The sequence below is a fragment of the Etheostoma spectabile genome, chromosome 18 (assembly GCF_008692095.1).
Source record: "Etheostoma spectabile isolate EspeVRDwgs_2016 chromosome 18, UIUC_Espe_1.0, whole genome shotgun sequence".
Lineage (NCBI taxonomy): Eukaryota > Metazoa > Chordata > Actinopteri > Perciformes > Percidae > Etheostoma > Etheostoma spectabile.
Window position 1 is genome coordinate 13,067,985 of NC_045750.1, and position 21,433 is coordinate 13,089,417.

The 21,433-nt window shown below is 39.1% G+C and overlaps 2 protein-coding genes and 1 long non-coding RNA gene across 3 annotated transcripts; 1 reads left to right on the forward strand and 2 right to left on the reverse strand.

The window, feature by feature from the left end:
- Nucleotides 1-2,032: 2,032 nt before the first annotated feature.
- LOC116706493 (dihydrolipoyllysine-residue succinyltransferase component of 2-oxoglutarate dehydrogenase complex, mitochondrial) lies at nt 2,033-9,600 on the reverse strand. Its single transcript, XM_032543371.1, has 15 exons — nt 9,463-9,600; nt 6,807-6,840; nt 6,487-6,529; nt 6,219-6,283; nt 6,058-6,132; nt 5,876-5,931; nt 5,660-5,768; nt 4,742-4,867; nt 4,393-4,460; nt 4,182-4,279; nt 3,890-4,020; nt 3,656-3,729; nt 3,461-3,544; nt 3,195-3,362; nt 2,033-2,856 (listed from the first exon to the last, which is right to left on the reverse strand). The coding sequence occupies exons 1-15, from the start codon at nt 9,523-9,525 to the stop codon at nt 2,722-2,724; spliced, it is 1,329 nt and encodes a 442-aa protein (XP_032399262.1). The 5' UTR covers nt 9,526-9,600; the 3' UTR covers nt 2,033-2,721.
- An 866-nt stretch (nt 9,601-10,466) lies between these two features.
- On the forward strand, nt 10,467-19,598 carry LOC116706495 (prospero homeobox protein 1). Its single transcript, XM_032543377.1, has 4 exons — nt 10,467-11,853; nt 12,268-12,369; nt 12,981-13,175; nt 17,449-19,598. Exons 1-4 carry the CDS (start codon nt 10,474-10,476, stop codon nt 17,614-17,616), a joined length of 1,845 nt encoding a protein of 614 aa, XP_032399268.1. The 5' UTR covers nt 10,467-10,473; the 3' UTR covers nt 17,617-19,598.
- Nucleotides 14,798-17,456, reverse strand: LOC116706496 (uncharacterized). Its single transcript, XR_004336252.1, has 2 exons — nt 15,230-17,456; nt 14,798-14,886 (listed from the first exon to the last, which is right to left on the reverse strand). It is a non-coding gene; the product is annotated as an uncharacterized LOC116706496 (long non-coding RNA).
- Nucleotides 19,599-21,433: the final 1,835 nt, after the last annotated feature.

The window sequence follows — 21,433 nt, forward strand, 5'->3', positions numbered from 1 at the left end:
GAAAAGATGAAAGTTCTTACCCTGATGTGAGCCTTGCCTCTGTCTCCTTATTCCTGTATCTTAAAAAGATCAGGCAAATACATTTAAATCCACATTACAGTATTGTACATTCAAATTTAGCCAGTAGAAACTCTCACACTGGGATGTCTAGTAGTGATGTAGAAAATGTGAGTCATTGCTGGGGAAGTTTTACTTTACTTCACGGAACTGGAACTACTAAAGCAATTTAATGCTTTTCTGTCACAACCAAATGTTAGTTTAAATTAGTTTGTACACGTTTTACAAGGGTTATACATTTGACAAAATGTGTGAAGATGCTCTACTAAATAAAGAGTATTTAAAAGCCTTCTCATACTCTAAAACATTACAGGGTAAACTCAATAGAATTACAATCACAATAACTTAAAAGTGAAAGGGTTCAAAAATGGAAATGTAAAAAGGACAATTTTGCCTTTTAGTATCACCTTAAATGCAAAACACACTTTTCCCAATTGGACTAAAATACAAATGTGTATGACATTGATATAATTAGCTATTTAAAAAATTGAAAAAATAACAGAATAATTTAGGTAAATTATCTCTCTGATGTGCCTTAATGAAAACAAACAGGTAGCTGCCAATTTCTAATGGGCCATCTTTCATCTAAATGGACACAAAGACTTAAAACCCACATCTTATTGAGCAGTCCAATTGAAAATGCACAGATTTGGCCAAATTTTGAAGACGAAACAAAAACCTGCCAACAAACCCTTCAGATGTCTATGCACCCACTGGCACACGCTGCCAATTAACATGACCTCGAAAGCGCTAATGGAATCTTGAGCGGTAATAAAAGTAAATAATTAAATTAAGGAACCCTTGTTTCATTGTTTGCTGTATTCAGGGCCATTAGGACCTCCAGTATTCTCATGGTAATCTAATGTTTGGGTTTTTTTGTTTTCTGATAATGAATTCTGTGCTTTTCCTCCAAACAGTGTCGTTCAGACATTTGTGTAGGCAGAAAAACAAAGACGTACATTAGGAGCTATTGTACCCTGTGATTATTTAAGTAAACAGAAATAGTGAAGGGGTATCATACACAGCTGCACACACTTGAGCCTTTGTTTGTGAAGTGGGAGAAAGGGCCAAGCAACCCTTAAGACTTTGTCAGAGATGATCCCATTATTTGAGGCTTCTCAAGAGCCGAGCGGTAGGCTGGCTAATGGCGCTTTGAAGATCGGTCTTCGGCACAGAATTCATCTGCAGCAGAGAATTCAGGAGCAAAATGGGTTTGGCTCGGGATAAAATGCTTCAGCCAAGATCGGACATGAAGACGTTCCCTGCTTCAGGCTCAGGCTCTCTGGTGCAGTGTGTACGCTTGGGATCGTTTGGTCTATAAACATATCATATAAGACAATATAATAGACAAAAAGACTCTTAAAACACAAACAATTAACTGATAATCAGAATCGTCGATGAATGGATTAGTCAATTGAAGTAAAATGGACTAAAAGTTTGTGCAAGAAAATGTGGCGGACAAATTTTAGTACATAAAACTCTTGAGCTGTTTAATGTTTAAAATGGTTTCTTTAAATAGATACAAGTATTTTATATATATATATATATATATATATATATATACACACACACACACACATGATTGCACAATGAAAATCTAACATTGGAGCTCAACATAAAAACTTGCTGCCAAATTGTCAATTTGAAGATTACTCCCAACATTTTGCCTGCAAAGTAACTATCTATCTATCTATACACACACACAGTATATTAAAATACAAATGTGTGTTTTGTACAGTTTCCGCTTATAAACAGTGAGTTCATGGATCACGTGTGTCTCATTTACTTGCAGCTTGTAGCTTGATCAACAGTTTTAGGCTTGGATGGTCGAACAATGTGCAGGACAGGTTTTAAAAACAGAATCTACATGGTGACTGGGAAAAGCAGGAATGTAACTGGAGTCCCCTGGAAACATGGCACCTGTATACACCTGCTCCCTACAAAAACCTGGTTACCCAGTCACTGATTCCTTTTCCCAGACTGTTGCAGGTAACAATAACTAGCAGCAAAAGAAGGACTTCTCTTAATCCTGTGTTAACATTGAAAACATCTTGAACTAATTTAAGTGAGCTCCGCTTGGCCCTGGTGTAGAAAAAAGTGGCTCAGGAGCACCAACTAACGAGCGGGGGAGAAAGAGTCATGCAGCCAACTGTTGCCTGGAAAAGCCATTTTGTTTCAGGATTACACAAAAGTGACACAGGGAGTGTTTATCTACTACTCGTCACTCGTCCAACTGAAGAACACGAGTAAAATAACACAACCATATGAGAGTTATCCTCAACATTTTAAGCCTGTTTATGCCAATATTTGTCTTAAGACGTGTAATGTAAATGTCACTTTTCTCTTCGTTAAATTCAAATGTAGCAAAACAATAAGCGATAGAAGATGGCAAGCAATGTTTTAGCTTTGTTGATCTAGCCAAAGTACATTCTCTACAGATAATACCACGTATTGAAGCCTCATATAAGTGTTGGGACACAATCTCAACATCCTCCCGGCAGTCTGACTGGAACAGGAAAAAAAAATAAAAAATTGAACAGATAAAAACACAATAGTTGTGTCGGCGATTTTGTTTGACTTGTGCGCGTTTTGTGATGTGGAGTATTTATTTATTTATTTTTTTTAAATGCAGCTTTAAATAGGATTAATGTGGTGGCAGAAACATCACATGTCCAGAAGCAGCACTCGTGGATCTTCCACCACCGCTTTGATCTTGCGTAAGAAGGTGACCGCTTCTCTGCCGTCAACGAGTCGGTGGTCGTACGTCAGCGCCACGTACATCATGGGCCGGATCTCAACCTGCCAAAGCAGAAAGCGCTTTTATTGCTTACTCACGTTAGAGTGCATCAGATTTGGGAAAACCAGTAGATCCATATTATTATGTACGATCATTGGCAGTCCAGGCTGTCTGTACCTTCTTTTTTTCATATAGTATACCTTTATTTTTCTCATGTGGCATTAAATCATTTTGGTATTAAAACAACACACAACAAACTTTTCACGCCTCATCTAAGTTTTTTGTACCAGGAGCACTTTTGGTAACCGATTAGATAAACTTAAGTCTCTCTGCTCTGTTTTCTAAGAAACGCAGAAACAATTTTGTGACCTACAGTACATCTATGGACAATAATTCTCACCTTGCCATTGAGGGCCACAGGTCTGTCGAAGATGCCATGCATGCCCAGGATGGCGGACTGGGGGGGGTTGATGATGGGTGTGCCAAACATGGAGCCGAACACGCCACCGTTGCTGATGGTGAAGGTGCCTCCATCCATATCTTCAACAGCAAGCTCATTGTTACGAGCCTGAGGCACAGAGCACAAATGTTTTTTCCCCCCATTATTGTGTTTAGCCGTCTGAAAAGGCCAAATATCTGGGACGCCTACTGCACAAAGCTTTTTACCTTTTCTCCCAATGCATTAATGGTTTTCTCAATGTCTGCAAAGTTCATGGTCTCAACATTACGGATCACCGGCACAACAAGCCCCTGAACAAATAAACAAATACACGTTATTCAGGTGTACTTAATGTTACCGAGCATTTAGCTGCAACAGTTTTAACACAAACATATACAGTTTTATAGAGCCAAAAGTCATACCTTTGGAGTTGACACAGCGACGCTAATGTCTACGTAATCCCTGTAGACAATCTCTTTGGTTGAATCATCAATAACTAGGAAAACGTTTTGAGGATAAAGTTAGGAGACATATTTAAAGCCATAAAAAGCACAATACTTGGCTATGCTCGCTACTACAAAGGGAGTAAAGCTCTTTTAGAGAAAGTTTAATATTAAACGAAAGAAAAAACTGAAAGTAAGTCAGTGTTGTCTTACCGGCATTGACAGCAGGTTGGTCAGTCAGAGCGTGTGCTGCAGCTTTCACAAACGCTGACATAAAACCCAGCTTGATGTTGTGCTTCTTTAAGAAAGCATCCTTATGGATTGTCCTCATGTCCTGAATATTTCTGAGGCCAAATTGAGAAAGTATTAGAGAATTTGCTTAGTGAGGAAACCTCATTTTAAGACAGAAGTCCCTTGAGTCAAATAAACCCTATTATGGTAATAAGACTAGACCATTACATTAGACCAATGTAAATACTATGAATAATCTTTTAATGAAGCTCACCCCATGTCCACCTCGTTGAAGGTGGTCAACATTGCGCAGGTGTTCTGAGCCTCCTTTAGCCTCTGGGCAATCCGCAACCTCATACGGTTCATCTTCACCTGGACAGAGAGAGAGAGAGAGAACACATCCTTCATTATTTCCAATAGTGTTGTAATGAAAGAAACAACGTATGAATAAAACATAACACGTGTGTCATCAGCATGCTAGTTACCCTGCTTTCTCCTCTGCCTCCTGGTGTTGGAGGTGCTGGAGCTGCAGCTGTGGGCTTGATGGCAGCAACTTGATGAAGACAGAAAAACAGAATGTGACATTAAGAGACAAAAACAGTGCTGGTGGCCTACTCAGATAAGTCCTACACAATAGTAATAAAAGCTCTGAATGGCAAACCAACTAGAGCCTAACTCCTGTAATGATGCTTTTATCCTAAACACACAAATGTACATTTTTACTTTTATCAGGATTTTATGTTGATAAGGCTGCTTACCGTTACTGCACATATGAGGACTATTATGATAGATAGATAGAGCATGTAGATTTATATGCTAGAGAAGGAAACACACCAGGTTTGGCTTGTGGTGGCACTGGGGGGACTGGAGGCATGGCACTGGGGGCTGAAGCGGGAGGTGGGGGAGGGGCTGCAGCTGGGGCCTCTGCAGCTGGGGAGGGAGCAGCTTTGGCAGCAACCGCTGAGGAAACAGAAACATTTAGTCTTGGTATGCGTCAGTGCTGTCATGATTCATAACATTTGAAAATTAGATTGTCAGCAGCATATGCAACACAGTTACAGCAAATTTGTAACGTGCTGAAAAATGGAGATGTCTGCTCAGCTCACCTAAGCACTGCTTTACTACTACACTGTACCAGTGTAGAACTACTACACTGTACCAACTGAATTGTGTCTATAGTACTAAGCATACAAACTCACATCAAATATTTTCCATTCAAAACCAATTATGATAATAGTGTACTATATATTCTTAAGTAGTTTCGCATTGCCAGATCTTCCTCTACAACACTGCAGAGGAGGGTCTGGCGTACAGTTTTCCAGGATGGGAGAAAAACGTGTTATGAACCAATCACAATTATCTTAGGCAGCGCCAGACAGAGCCACGGTGCCACTGCAGAGATCTTAGGAGCGGTTAACCACGGTCCAAAAAAATTGACCAGATTAAAATTTCAGTAAAAAGACAGTGTAAGGTAACTGACATCCAACCGAAAAGAGGGATATCCGGTGGAAATTCCGGCGGCAAAGGAGCAATCCAGAAAGTGGAATGTTGTGGAAATAGATTAATTATTATTAGGTAAAGTGAGGCAGTTTGTGATAAGACAAAATTGCCTTTCTACTCAACAAAGTGAAGTATCAAAACATTTGCAGTTTTGTAATGGTACTGAAACTCAGCCATCAGCATATTAAAAATGTACTCTACACATGTGTTACCTTAGTAATAAAATGATTACTGATGCTCAACTTAGCTCACCTCCTTTCCGTAGTTTGAAGAGGGGCCTCCCGGATTCTACCTTCTCTCCATCAGGCACCAGCAGTTCCTCAATCACACCAGCTGCTGGAGCGGGGACTTGTACCGAGGTCTGGAAGTACAAAATAAAGACTTTTTTTTAGAAGGTAATTTTTGTCATACTCTGTTTAAGGGAAATTTAAAAAAAAACAAACAGAGTTGATAGTTTTTTGGTCATACCTTGTCGGTCTCAATTTCACACACCACTTCATCTTCTGTCACTGAGTCACCCACAGCTAAAACATAAACAATCAGAGCATGTATTTCATGGACTGTAATATGTTTACTTAAAACATTTCTCTCATTGGTGATACAATGAACTACTGACAACCTTTGCCTGAGATATATTGACTTATACTAACCTTTTTCCCACCTCACGTCGCCCTCTGAAACCGATTCTGCAAACGCAGGAGTTTTGACTGTAACAACTTCATCCCCTGTACAAAAACAACAGCTGCTGTAAGTTAAACACTGAGCAGAGTTGTCCTCAATACACAATATTAGGAATTGTTCTAGTACATACTGTGAACAGCTGATGTCTTGAAGAATCTGATGTGGGAGATATTCACTAATAATGGCAATTCACATCTAAAAGTCAAGAAAAAAAAAATCAATTACTTGTATTCTTATATTAATGCAATTGTACAAACCAAATTACTGCATTTTATGTTTAATAGTTACTGCACACAGGTACAGCCCAGTTTACAACACATACATGAAATAAACAGATCTTCTGAGTTGTTACTGAGTGGCATTCAAAGACAGACAACAGAATGGGAGAGAGCACTTACGGCTGAGAATTCCTGTAAACTAGCCGGCTGCAGACAGGGAGGCCTTGAGAGGAAAAAAGAAAAGAGAATAAGAAGAAAGAAAACCACTGCTTCCCCTGAGGCTTAAACACAATATTTGAGTGGAGCTGCAATCAACCACCTGTGGGCTCCTAAGGCTTCTCAGTCATTTAACGGGCTTCACTTATTTAGCTTTGGATGATCCACTCATAGAGCACGCTTATTCATGTCAAGGAAATCAAGACTGCAGTTTTAGATGTTGCATTATAGATGAGGTTTTCAAATCCAGATGATCTAGTCTTCTTAGTCAGACGCTCACTTACCTGATACACTTTGCCGGACCAGAACATTGTTGGCCTGAAAAGATAATAAAAAGGTAAAACAGTAAAAATCTGTTTCATATGAATATATTGATACATGTTTTTAAAGCCCTTAATACTGGCAGCTTTTAAAGCTATAGTGCATAGTTTCTGTCTCCCCCATGAGGACATCTAAGTAATGACAATAAAACTGTTTGTATGTCCACATGATACAAACCTTCACATTACTGTGATTTTGATTAGTCCCCCTCCGCATACTGTGATTAATATCATGTTAGTCGCCAAAGGAAAGCATCAAACCATAGCCTTCTTTTCCCCTAAATCGAACAGGTTCAACCGTTAATCTGCTGTAGCACTGCTGTCTTAGTTTGATCATAAACAAACAAGCCAATGTAAACTGTGAGTCTACGAAATAAATTCACTAGTAAACTGTGAACGAGCTTGAACTTTCAGTTCCAAACCCACTTGTTTTCCCAGTGCTGACTGTAAGGTTAAAGCACTGTGTTACGGGCGTCATTGGTGGGTAGAACCTCTGGTGAAGAAGCCTGCCTAGTTCTGGCTGCTTTTACACTGCGGTGTCTGCTGGAGTTGCTGGTTACCCAAACTTAAACCTTTTGATGTGGGATGCCAGAGGAGGGTGGGGTTGTCAGAAATGGATCAAATGTTTTACAGTAGATCACAGCATGTGCAGGCATGCAGCCAACAAGTTTCTTGAGTTTTAATTGCTCTGACTCACTAGAACAGCTGGTGTTTATTATGTACCTCGAAGAGCCGGATGTACAACACTACACAACATATTTAATATAAATTCTGACTTCAGTCTCGCATTTACTTTTTCAATCTGTTCTACTTGAGTAGGTTTCCTTAGTGAAAACTCTGGATGGATCATTCATTTCACAAGATTAATGAGTTTTTTTTTCATTTGTGAGGTTAATGAAAGTAATGCAGTACAACAGAACCACCTACAATAGACCCAGCCTTCCATAACTCATTCCCTCTATAGCTAGAGCCGAAACAATTGTTTACTCTGTCGATGTTTTTTTGAGCACCAATGCAGAACATTCACAGATTTGAGTTTCTAACACTAAACCAAACTAAGCAATAATAAAAGTAATTATTAGTTACAGTATATCAGGTGCCATATTTATAGGACACATAAATAAAACTAATGTAGTCTAATGCAACTGCTCTGCAATAAATCCTGCCTTCATGAAGATTAGAACGTTGAGTTTTTGTTTTAGAGGAGGTGTTGATTCAACTATGTGATCGTTTGAAGGATGTCTTTTGTGGTGCAGTTGAACTGTATTGCCTTATATAAAAAGGTGTTTTTTGTTATTCAGCCAATCCTCATTGCTATATATGGGGTGGACAAAATAATAGAAAGACCTCTTGGTATGAGGGAAAATGACTGAATCGACACCTCTCTTAAAAAGGTCCCATGGCATGAAAATTTCACTTTATGAGTTTTTTTTTTTAGTTTTTTTTTAACATTAATATGAGTTCCCCCAGCCTGCCTATGGTCCCCTAGTGGCTAGAAATGGTCATAGGTGTAAACTGAGCCCTGGGTGTCCTGCTCTGCCTTTGAGAAAATGGAATCTTAGATGGGCCCATCTGGAATCTGAGGCCTTGCCCCTTATGACCTCATAAGGGGCAAGGCCTCAGATTCCAGATCCCTCCAGTCACCTCCTCTTCCTCTGCTCTGCCCGCCCAAAGACTTTGGCCCACCAATGATAAAGAGAGTGACAGCATGGCTTTCAAACGAGCAAAGTGGCAGTTGGTCAAGGCCAAACCCCCCCCCCCTCCTCAATAGCTACAGACTCAGAAATGGCACATGCTAAGGAAAGCTCATTGTGGGACTGGCTCTAGTGGCTTTAAGTCTGCACCAAGGCTGACTTTTGGGAAAGAGACTTCAGATACAGTATTAGGGGACCACTAAGGACTATATAAAAGCATCCAAAGAGCACCATGTCATGGGACCTTTACTCTTAACACAAACATGAACATTGTAACCTATATGAATGTATGCTTTATTGCAGAGCTGATTTAGACTACACTATTATTAGCCAGGTACCGGACTGTATTTCTAAAGACTCACATGCATAGCCATAATTCATTGGGAACACAAGCATAATAGTTTCAAGTACAACCCTGACAATACTGACAAGTTTCAGCTTCATTACCTGCTCAAAGCACTGGGAAGACAGCTGTAGCTTGTGAGGGCAAAGCCATGTTATCCCCTCACAGCACATATATGTCTCATGACATGGGCTATTTCCATAGACAGGCTATTTCTGGCAGGTCAACTGCACACACCTCAGTCTTACAAACACACACATGCTAACATTAGCCTGTCAAGACTGCTTCGTGCACTGCCAAACCAGGTATTGAAAGAAAAGACTATAGCTTACAGGAGGCATAAAAAACCAGCCCTTTAAGTCAGACAATTATTGCGATACGGTTCTCCGCTTCTTGTCAAACTTGAGCTCACTAACGTTAGCTTCCTCTGAAACTGTCCGTATCTGCAGTGTCTGGCTGCCCTTGGTAGGAGAGGCCCTGCTTCACAAGCTAACGTTAACGGTGTCTTGTCAGTCGAGATAGTTTCAGAGGTAAAACATACCGGTATGCTCAGTTCAGTGGGTTTTTTTTCCCACTAACGTACCTGGCTCACCGCTGACAGAGAGCGACCAATCGTCCGGTATGCACATCTAGATTGCGATAACATAGTGCTAGCTAGTGTTGCTTAGCTACTTGACAGCAGTTAAGGAGCGGTGCGGAAGCTCGCTGCTCCCTGGCGCGAGAGCTGGCGCGAGAGGGGGCGGGACTGGATACTTTATGTATCCTGACAGAAATAAAAGTTAATTTTTCAGATGATAAAACAATCCCACTCATTTGTCTGCATTAGTTAGTAATCTTTACTTTAACTTCTTTAAATCTTTTACTTTTAAGTCTTTAAAATGAATTTCATAATATCCCACATTCCGGGAAAGGATGAAAAAATAGTGTTTGAATGAAGAGTTATTTCCTCATTTAGACCATTAACAGTGGGTGGTCCGATTCAAATAACGTTATTTAATGGTATTATGTGCAGGTAGGGAAGGGATAGGTTGGCACATGTGACCACACCTCCTGTTTGTTGGAGGGCTCTCAGCTGGACCACTACAAATATTCAGTCAGTCCTCCTGATAGCTCTAGGCCTGCAGCCTCCTCGGGTCCTTTTCGTCTGACAACAGGTGGGTTGACTAATACTGTGTTTTCTAAGCTACATGTTTTAGTTTTTCAAGGTAGAATGATATCTGTTTATCCCAACCTTTAAATCAAGTCTGAAATTTGAATATAGCTAAACTAAAAACAATGCAACTGAAAAGTGAGGAGGAAACAACTTCAAATATTTGAAAAATGTTGTCTCTGTAGTAGGCCTACACAAAGAAATACACCAAATGTTTAATTAAGTTACAATTTTTAGTTTAATGAAGTGATCTTTCATCCGGACATGTTATTATGATTTATTTGCAAGGCAATTTAGATCAATTACTGTTCAAAAAAAGTGTTATTGTGACATTTACAAGAATTCCAGGAAGTAATTTCATTTTAAATTGCTTACAACACCTGCATTACAAAATTAATGACTTTTTTTCCCCCCCCACTACTGTCTTTTTTTAACCCAACAAGCATGAATCCAAGTGTTTTGAGCAACACTATGTATTCTTCCAGCGGCATTTGCCTTGACGGCTGCACTGCAGAGCACTGCTCCTCTTTTCAACCAGACCCCTGGCTGTCAGATTCTGGTGTGCCAGTTGACTCTGTGTTCATAGACAAAGACAGCGAGGAGATCAAAATGCTCCCAGAGAGTGCTTATTACAGCAGCAGTGATGCTGCTTCAAGTTTGATCTGTTCCGGTCAGCTGGAGCACAATCCAACTAGAGACAGCACCGCTGGACATTTATCCACGAGAAGGCACCATTCTGCTGCATCCAGTTCTTGTAACCACTATGACTGGAACTTAAACAGTGGCCATCAAGCAAAGCGTGCCAGAGTAGAAAATATAATCAAAGGCATGACCAGCTCTCCTGGTATGCACTGCACTGATGTGATGACAAATCTGCACGAGGAGTCAGACGGCATGCAGGAAAATGAAAGGATTCAAGATCAGGAGCACATGGAAAGTAGTGGATCTGACTGCCAGATGAAACGAAAGCAGCAGGAGAGTCAGCATCAGCACCTCAGACAGCTCAGAACAAGGTTCAGACATGTGGATGGAGGAACCGACACTACATACGGTAGGGACAAAGATAATCCCCCCTGGAATGATTCTTCTGAAGCATCTCCCAGGGACGCATTTATAGATTCACACTGTGAGTTTGAGAGCAGCTCAAGTATAAAATATCAAGGATGGAAGAAGGGAAACGCGGCAAACTACTTCCAATCCAAATCTGAAAGAATAAAGCTGATAGCCGATGTTTTAAAGTATGAACTGTCCAGAGCTGTCACTAGAAGTGTTGACTCTATTTTTAAAAGCATGCCACTTCTACAGCCAAATGACGAGATGAACGTAGAGACTGACATTCCTCTTTATTCACCAGTCGGTAAGGATGATAAATTAAGAGTTTGTGGGAAGGCAGAGGTGCAAGTTCCAGATGTTCAAACCGAAGCGCTGTCTCTGGTTGTACAAAAGCCTCAACTGGAAGGAGATGACAAGTTCCTCCTCCAGTCCAGATCAAGAGCTCACCATCGTCCCAGTGCGCCAGTCCCCTTTGGTCGTGACTCCGCTCTGCACGATGAGCAGCCGTCAGAGAAGAGTCACAGCACCGCCCTTCAACACACCCTCAGGTTCTTGCACAATGGATGCTCTGAAGTTGGTCAAGCGAAGTTTGAGGCATTCGACAATCATTGGAATTCAGTCAAAGTGAGATCGAAGGTCAACTCCAGATGTGTCAGAAGCCCACAGACTCGCACTGTGTCGGTGGATCCCATGCTGTTGGGAAGCCTGTGTCTCCCTCATGTCAAGATTGAGTCTGAATGCCTGGTGAAGAATAACCTGTACATGCTGAATGTATCCTTTACACGTTTTTATATTGATGTAGTCTACCGTAATATTTACGTGTTCTTGTGGCTTTAAGAAGCAATCAGCAGTGACAGAAAATAACACGCCTTACCTTATTGAAGCTTCTGAGGCAGCTGCCTTTACATACCATTCTTCCTTTGTGTCCCAGACCTTATCATCCCTCCCAGGTATGTGTCATATAATGAGACTGTTCATCAATAATAATTGTAATTTTTTACAGAATCCAAGAAGTACTCCCTTTGATCTTCCAAACTTGTAGAAAATAGCAGTCTTTCCATTTGTCCTGAGTTGAAATGATTTTTTTGGGAGAGAAAATGTATCCAGCCTCATTAACAAAGACATGTCCTACTGTCTCTTATGCCTAGGATGTGTTCCTTTTACCCTTAACACTGGTGCATTTAGGAGGGTCTGACCACACATCATCTGAAGAAAGCAAAGCTCATGTTCTTTTACACCCGCTACCCGAGCTCTCTGATACTGAAGATGTGTTTCCATGATGTGCAGGTGAGCAAATATTTGCAATATTGAACAGCTGTCAAATTCTTTCACACATTTGTGTAATTTTACTGTAACAAAAATACAGATGTGTAGCATTCATCACAATCTTGGGAAAGTCATTGTATTTTGCATTTAAGGAGACAAGTTTCTTGCAGTTTCCGAGAAAATATATTTTTAACTGAAATCATAAAGCAGTCTTATAATGTCTGTGGTTTTTAATGTGTGGCATGTTTTATGATCCCATTTTTCTTTTTTTTTTTCAAAATGCATCTCTGTCACCAAAGAAAATAAAAGAATCAGTTCCGGACAATTTAATACTTTTTATAAATTTTAGATTTTATTTGTCAACAGCATTAAAATCAAGCAATCAGTTCAAGATTAACAACTTTACGCCACTATTGCATTTCTGTAAAAATAACGACCAAGATGTGTAGAAATGGCAACACAGAGATGTGGTGAAATACAGTTTATTCATATTTTAATTTGCTTCATATTTTTTATAACGTAAAAACATGTTAAGCAGCTTCTCTCTGAAATAGTCAATTAAATTACAATATAGCCTTTCAAATCACACACTTTGATCATCTCACTTACCGGTCTCTCCGTTTGGTCCTCAGTTCACGCGCTGCATCACCTCCCAGCTGATCAAGTGGTTCAGTAACTTCAGGGAGTTCTACTACATCCAGATGGAGAAGTGTGCCCGGAACGCTCTTCTAGAAGGAGTGGCCGACGTGAGGGGTCTGACTGTGGAGAGAGAATCAGACCTTTTCAGAGCTCTCAACATGCACTACAACAAAGCCAACGACTTCCAGGTAAACTGATGCAACACTGTACCTCTCACTGCTCTGAACAGACAAAACACTGCTGATGTCCTCCGTTATAAGATAAGATAAGATAACACTTTATTCATCCCACAGCGGGGAAATTCCTTTGTTGCAGTAGCATTCTCAATAATAACAGCAAAAAACAAACAAGTAAACACAAGAAAGACTAGACAAACAGACTATGAGAAGACGGTGGACTGAAGTGGCGTCAAATAAAGGTTTGTATACAGATTATACAGATTCGTCACACATTTCTTTGTGATGGATTTTTGTTATTGCTTTGGGAGCTTTCAGTGAGGTCATTTGAGTGTCTTGGGTTGATCATGTGCAGTCCGACACATGATTTACTTTTGTTAGATGTGTGTGTATGTCTTGCACTTTATATTTCTTAAAAGTCTCAAAGCTTAATTCACACAAAATGTCTGTTTCGCTGCATCTCCTTATTTGTAATTGGTCTAGATTATGGGAGCTTTACAAGATGAATACATGCTGTAAGTGTATGTAATATTTTGCAGGTTATATAATACACACATAAATTAAATGTGAATTGTTTTGGCAATGTAGTATTCGTAGTATAGAATATCGGAGATAAAAAAAAGAAAATTCAAAAGGCATGCTTCACTAATGTGTCTAATATTGGCTATATCAGATGTGTTAATGCATACAAATAATCCCAAGACGATTCATTAACCACATAAATGAGTTCTAATACTCAAAATGTATCCATCTTCTTAAATGTATCTTTTTACATTTAATTATCACCAACATTTCCAACATGTAAATTGAGTCACATTACTCTTAACAGTACTCCACGGCATAACTCATTCAGAAAAAAATATACCAAACACACAGACACTCAAACAAACTTACCACAAAAAAAGATGATTAGAGAATCAGTGCTTAATGATTAGGGAATTTCTTTTGTTCAAAGTAAGTAAGAAAGTTCTTCTAGAGTTTAACAATCATCTGGTTGAGCCACGTGTGGATTATTTTACTTTCATCCAGTTTCTAAAAGAAGTGAACGAGGAAAAACCTTCTCACAGTGTTTTTTAGAACGTAATAAAGCCAGTAACTTGTTATTAAGTAGTCCCTACATGAGCTATACGTCTGTATGTTAAGTGTCAGTCTGTGTGGAGGAGTACACGTGGGCTGGTTAATATGTGGACTGACCAGCTGTGGTCAATCCACAATAAAATGAATAATAGTGTATATGCACGCTGTAATTAAAATGATTGTGAGGGCTCCTGTGAGTAGCATTTTCACCTTAAACTAGGGATTTATAACGCAGTTAGTGTTCACGTTGACCGGTTTATATGCACATTGACCACCGGTGGTCAACTATACCATAATATTACAGCAGGGAGTAGTAGCAAAGGAAAAGAGACTGCAGATGAGTTTAAGAAGTAGTAAAGGAAACTCAACACTTAATACAAACTTAAATGAGGATTCACTGATATCATAATTTATGAGTCAAAACCACAGCTCCCCCCCAGTGTAAAGTTTGAATATTTTTGAATTTTAATTGAGATTTTCAGAAATGCATACAGTATATATGGAAATTAAAATCCATGCACATTTTAATCCGTGATGACTAGATTACAATAGTCTAATTAAATGTGAAAAAACACCACAGCAAATATAGTAAGGATTCACTTTAACACTGATTAAAGTGATTACACAGGGTTTCTGCAGGCTTCACCTGTCCAAAGTCTTCCCTCTGGATGAGAACCAACCAGCAGAGATCATGTGCCACAGTGGTTACTGTCACAATGTGGACTTACTTGTGCCTCAAATAGCAAACTATTTTGTTTTTAAGTAAGAGCTTGCTATAGGTGAGTGATGTACACGACTGGACTCCACACATACAGTATGGCAGACTGATGTCTGACATTATCAAAGGCTTTATTGGCTATTAGACACAATTTGCATTTTGCTATATTAACTGTTATAGCAATAACACATTTTGTATTGTATGGATTGTGAAACCATTTTATTGGCGCAACACCACTAACCATATTATATAGGGTTTCTGCAGGCTTCACCTGGTTCAATGTAACTTTTTAATACCACGAAATTCAATACGATCATACCAGCGAATGTATTAAAGAATGAAGGAAAACCAGTGTGGATGATATGGCCTAGTATTAGAAATTATTAATTTGGTACATTTTTTCCCATCAGCGTATAATTCCTGATGATACAACTAATTCATTGTGCGTTGAATATATTGGACCTGGGTAAGCAGTAGAAAAGGGGTGGACAGATTATTGAATTAAAAATGATTAATTCATTTGTTTATATAAGCTTTTGCTAAAATCAACACTTTGAGTCACTGAGCTCAACAACTAGCTCAATTGTTTTAAACCTTTAGTTTATAGGTGCATCAACATCTGGAAGCAGCCTGCAATCAGATTTAAAAATAAATAAATAAAAATAAAATCACTGAGTAAAATTACTTCCTACAGCAGGCATGTATAAGTAGTTAAAACTTTGTATATTAGGAATCTGAATTCTATGCTTTTTAAGACTTTTTTGAGACCTGCAGACACCTTGTTAAAGTATTTTGGACGAGATTCAAAATTAAGTCAAGTTTAAATGGACTTTATGTGATTAAACACAGCATGAAGTGTCAAGGATTCCAGGAAAAACTATAACAATACAAAAAGCAACAAGCTAAAACACAAAGTTAGATTAAAGATCAAATTAAACTGCAGTTGAAGTTAAAATTTAAGTTAAATTAAAGATGTCCACCATTTGACTGCTAGAGTGGCAGAGACCTGGAACCTTCAACTCTGAGTAATAACAAATTTTTTGGTTTCCTCTCATGAAACAAAATCAATGATGTGATGTTATCTGCATGGAAACCCTTTATGTCTCATGGTTCTACTCCACTTATCACTGTCAAGTCATTTTTTTTTTTTTTTTACATTGCTGTCTGGTCCAACAGATTACACACATGAACACACCCATCAGTGATGTTGGTGTGGGAGCTGAAATCAAACATGGAATAAAAACACTGACCATCCTCTTTGTCTCAAACAGGTTTCCTTCGCACAACTTAAACAGTAAATGCTCATTTGAGTGTTGGAACTGAAGTCTTTTTTTTGCATGACACACTGGCATCTCCTATTATTTTTAACCCATGGCTGGACTGGAAATAACACGCCAACATAAAGATTTAATACTGACGTCACCACACTCTACCAAGGCAACCCTATCTTAGGTGTTACATTGTCCTATTGAGGTTATGGCCACCTGTTAATAGCATTAAAAAATCCCAACATGTGATGTCATTAATACAGCTTTATTGAAAAAGTACATATTTTAGCATCATTGAGAATTAGATGCACTAAAAAAAGTTGTATGATGTAATGTAATGCAATAAATACTACCTGACCAACGTTCATTAAACTCACCAATACTAGTTTTTGGCATACTGAACATCATAGTGACACTTCGGCAGTTCCTAGAAATGGAGCTGCTAAATTCTCTAACCTCATGCTTTTAGGAGAGAGACAACGTCTCAGCAAACTGTAGGATATTTGTCTTTTAGATTCTGACAGTCTGTGAGCAAACCTGAGCACATCGGATACTTCAAATAGAAAGGGTCCATCCTCTGGGGAGCACAAATGTGCTCACAAGATTTCCTAGTAGATGTATTTGTTTGATTGTGATATTTGTACAAGTTGGCCCATGGACAAGTAGTATTGAGAACACTGCTTTTAAAAACTGAAAAATCCAGGCATATGCCAAATAGTCAAACCATCAAATCAAACTAATATACGGAAGCAAATATTAACCCATTGCAGAAACATTGGTATCGGGATTTTCACAATTTCATAGGCAGGGATATTTTCAGAATTTGCATTTGTCATGTTTGTTTTTTAAGGTCCTTTAATTTTGCCTTAACAATTTCATTTCCGAAAGTGAGCACGGTAACGGTGAGACACCTAAAGAACTGAACCACTCTCATACAGTGTCTCCTAGTACTTAAGGTCTTTGACAGTGAACAGAATTTTGAGAGCAATTTTTAACTTGTTAACATAGCACTGCTTACCAGCTCCTATATTGTTTGACTTTAACAATGTTACAACATAGATTTATATAAGTATTTAAAAACACAGAAAACCTAAGGTTCGTAATTTGCCATGTTTTGACTTGTTACTTACCTTGATTTCCCAGGTCTGATTCTGATTATGTAAAATCTAAACCCTGTGTGTGTAAAAGGTCTTATTGTTTTTAATCTTCTATGGATTCACAGGTCCCTGATAGATTCTTGGAGGTTGCCAAAATTACATTGAGAGAATTTTACATTGCCATTTCAATGGGCAACGATCGTGATCCATCGTGGAAGAAGGCAATCTACAAGGTGATCTGTAAACTGGACAGTGATGTACCAGCTGAGTTCAAAAGTCTTCCCTCTGGATGAGAACCAACCAGCAGAGATCATGTGCCACAGTGGTTACTGTCACAATGTGGACTTACTTGTGCCTCAAATAGCAAACTATTTTGTTTTTCAGTAAGAGCATGCTATAGGTGAGTGACGTACATGACTGGACACGTCCGGTCTCCACACGTACAGCACGGCAGACTGATGTCTGACATTATCAAAGGCTTTACTGGCTGTTTTTGTTGCATTATGAGGTCATTGGACATAATTTGCATTTTGCTATATTAACCATTTTATATAGTAATAACACATTTTGTATGGTATGGATTGTGAAACCATTTTATTGGTGCAACACCACTTTGTTTTTGAGAAGCATTGTTTCTTAATAAGCACAAAATAAGGTCCACACAATATGAGAAAAAAAGTATTTAATAGTCAGCAGAGCTCATTATTTTCATTCTATGTATGTACAGGATATTTAAAATGGATGTTACATGTAGTCTAAAATTACTGAATCATTGAATACGTCTATTATGTCTCTAACCCGCTCACCCCTTACAAACTGTTCTTAAAATAGCAATGTTTCTGTCTCTCTTCCATACTTACCATAAAAATCCATCCATCCTTTTTCTAAATGACACATGGTGGCTGGCTGTCTGCGAGTAATCACACATGGTCTTCATCAGAGGTTTCTTCATAACTGATGAAACTTGTTTTGTCTTCAGTTACTTCTGTAACAGCGTTGATAATCCAGATGAAAATTTGTCATGGGGGAAAATTCTGTAGTCTTCGTTCACAAAGGTACAAGTTTTGTAAATGTAACATGTATCTTAACACTGAATACCCCTGTTTAGTTATTAACCATGATAATCACACCGTGAGATTGAAATTTGGCTCCTTTGAATTTCTCCTTTAAAGGCATTTGAAAACTGAAAACCAACACAACCACTTCTATGTGACATTTACTTATTAATGACCTTGCTGTCAACAATGAATGACAACAAGGGTCAAACAGGCAAACTCTAGTACATATTAAAGCTTGGGTAGGCAGTTTTTGTTTTGGAAAAGGCAAAGCCCACGCTAGAATTTGAAAATACAGCCATCTTCCTGAAGCTCCCCCCCCCCTGTGCTAAGCCCCTCCCACCAGACAAGCATGTGCATATACACGCGCTTCATACCTGTACGAGTACTAGTCAGTCATTTTAATCTTCTCGATCATGACTGTGATCCCGGTGTCGTTATAAAGTGCTAATTCTAAGTGAACCACGGTTTTGTATGCAAACCTGTGGGCCTGTAAAGAAAATTTGAGATGAAACACTGACACAAGTTCATTTTATAATCAAAACACGTCAATATCGGCGAAGTGTTGCAGAGATGGAGCGAAAATGTGGCTAACCATTTAGCCTCATGCTAACCCTAGCCATAAGGTTTTGCGACAGCCATGAGCCTTTGGCTACGGTAAGCATAAGGCTAAACTATTTGAGAGATTGAGAGAAAATGTTGCCGTTAGCTTCTGTAATTAAGCCGAAAATTGTTTTGAGTTTCATGACTTCCAAGTATTTAAATCATTGTGTTCTAAAAGTTGCAAAATTCACTAAAAGCCAAATACAGTTCCTCCGTCTAGTGAACGAGCCTGAGACTGAGCAGATGGGACGCATGGTTAAAGGAAACGCAAGTGCGCTTTCTCTATGGGCCCCAGATATGGAAGATTGGGGCATTCAACACATGGAAGTCAAACTTTTTTGGCTTCATGCGCCACTGAACAACTTTCATATGAATAAACAGGGCATCACCTCCAACGCTGTGTGCAATTCTCCCTCCAAGACCTGGACATGTATCTGCAGAACAGGCCTAGATTCTAAAGCCCGAAAACAGGTAAAAGGAAGACGTTTTCCCTCAGTCCACTTGAATTACAATATTCTATAAGGTTATTATAGATTAGATAGATACCCAATGACACAAAAAGAAAACTGCCTAGCCCAGCTTTAAATGTATCAAAAAATGATTGAACAAAGCAGTAAGAGCAGTCTTTTTTTTTTGTACTTGTAGATTGCGTACATACATTTGCAGCCGGTTCTCAGATTGTTTAACTAACCTGTGAGACAGATAAACAAAAAGCACTTCATTTGCATTGTTCTTTCTTGCTTAAATTAACATTATGGTTAATTGTGGGCTTTAATAATGTATAATAATAATTTTATCTTGACTTTGTATTTAAAAATGTGTTAAATAAATGGGTAGTTAAAAAAAAATGGAATTTAAATGAGACCAGACTTTAACCACCTGCACCCCAATGATCGCAAACAATTCAAACCACAAAATGCTGCAACAAGCGCGTACCTCTGATTTAAAACTCTTAGGACTTTAAATTTGCACATTCTTGTAAAATTGCTTATTTTTAGATTTTAATGTAAAAAACAAAACAAAAAACTAAGCCAAGGAGACGTGTGAAACTATGCAATACATTTGCATTTGTTTCACACTGAAATTTGCCAAAGTGTAGGTAATCTTCATGTGGATTCTCTAAACACAGATATGCGTGGACATTTTACATGAAAAACATATCACAAAAAAGTTCATATACTCTCTTACTTTCATCCTCTTTGTTTAACCATACACAGGGATAAACCTAATAGTCTGCCTTAAAAAATGTCACATGGGCTACACAAGTGAAGCCAGACAGATATATATATATATATAGATACCACATCCGGCTTGTGCAGAGCATCTCTGCTTCCGCGATGTTGGGACAGGGTAAGACCCATTCTCACCATTAGGAATCTTAGAAGACACTTTGGGATGTTCATGTGAAATAAATGCCAAATAGAATAACATTTCTATGATGAAAAAGTTATTTTACTGTTACAAATGGGTTGAATTTAACATCACAAGAGATGGCCTTCTTTTAAGCCAACATAAAGTTAAGTGACTGTCCTGACACTAAATTAATCTAACACTAGCTTATGTCAGGTAAAGCATTTTTTATTTAAAGCTTTAGTGCAAAACCTTTTTTATAATAATGAGCATCTGTTACATTCAAGTCATTGTCAAACGAGTTGATACAAAGCCAATTAAGACTATCGGCTCACACAACACTCATAACAACACATAATGAGCGTGGTGTCATCTGGCGACTCTTGCACGTTGAAACTCGAGTGACGATAATGACCTCTGCTGAAGAGTCCTTTTTTTTTTTTAACCTTCTGGCTACTAGCAACTGCGTGGAGGATGGGTGAGGCGCTGCGTGATCACGGAAGGCTTGTATTATGGGGAGGCGCCAACAGTGTTTATTGTCATACTTAGAATTCCTCATGGGGGAGACAGAAACGTCGTACTGTAGCTTTAAATAATGAGTAATATCCGTAAGATGCTGAAAATGATGTTCGTTGATAGCGTTATTGAAGCAGCAGCTCCGGGACTGAAATGCAGTTCCTCAAGTGGCCACTTAAGGCAAGCCTCGTCTCTACAAACGCTCTCGCTCAGCGGCCAGGCCCATACCCCCCCTTGCCTTGGGGACTCCGCCAATAGTTGATCCAGGGTCAGGAACCAGTATGCGCTTGTGCGTTTCGGTGCCACCATAATGACCAATAAGCTCTCCTCCTAGCGGGGTCTAAGGGTATAGGAGAGCCCTGGACCATGGTCAGTGAGTAAAGGCATTGACCCCCACAGGTGGGCTGTCCCCTGTGTTCATAGAAACCATTGTCCACTGGGTATTCTCTTGTGGGGTTAACAGACCCACCTTTGCTCTCCCAAACCTGCTCCATAGCCTCTGCACAAGAGTGGATTCAATTTCCATTTGCTGTGAGGGGGGGACACCCCTCCCCCTCCCCCCCTCGACATTAGGCCTGCAGCGCGG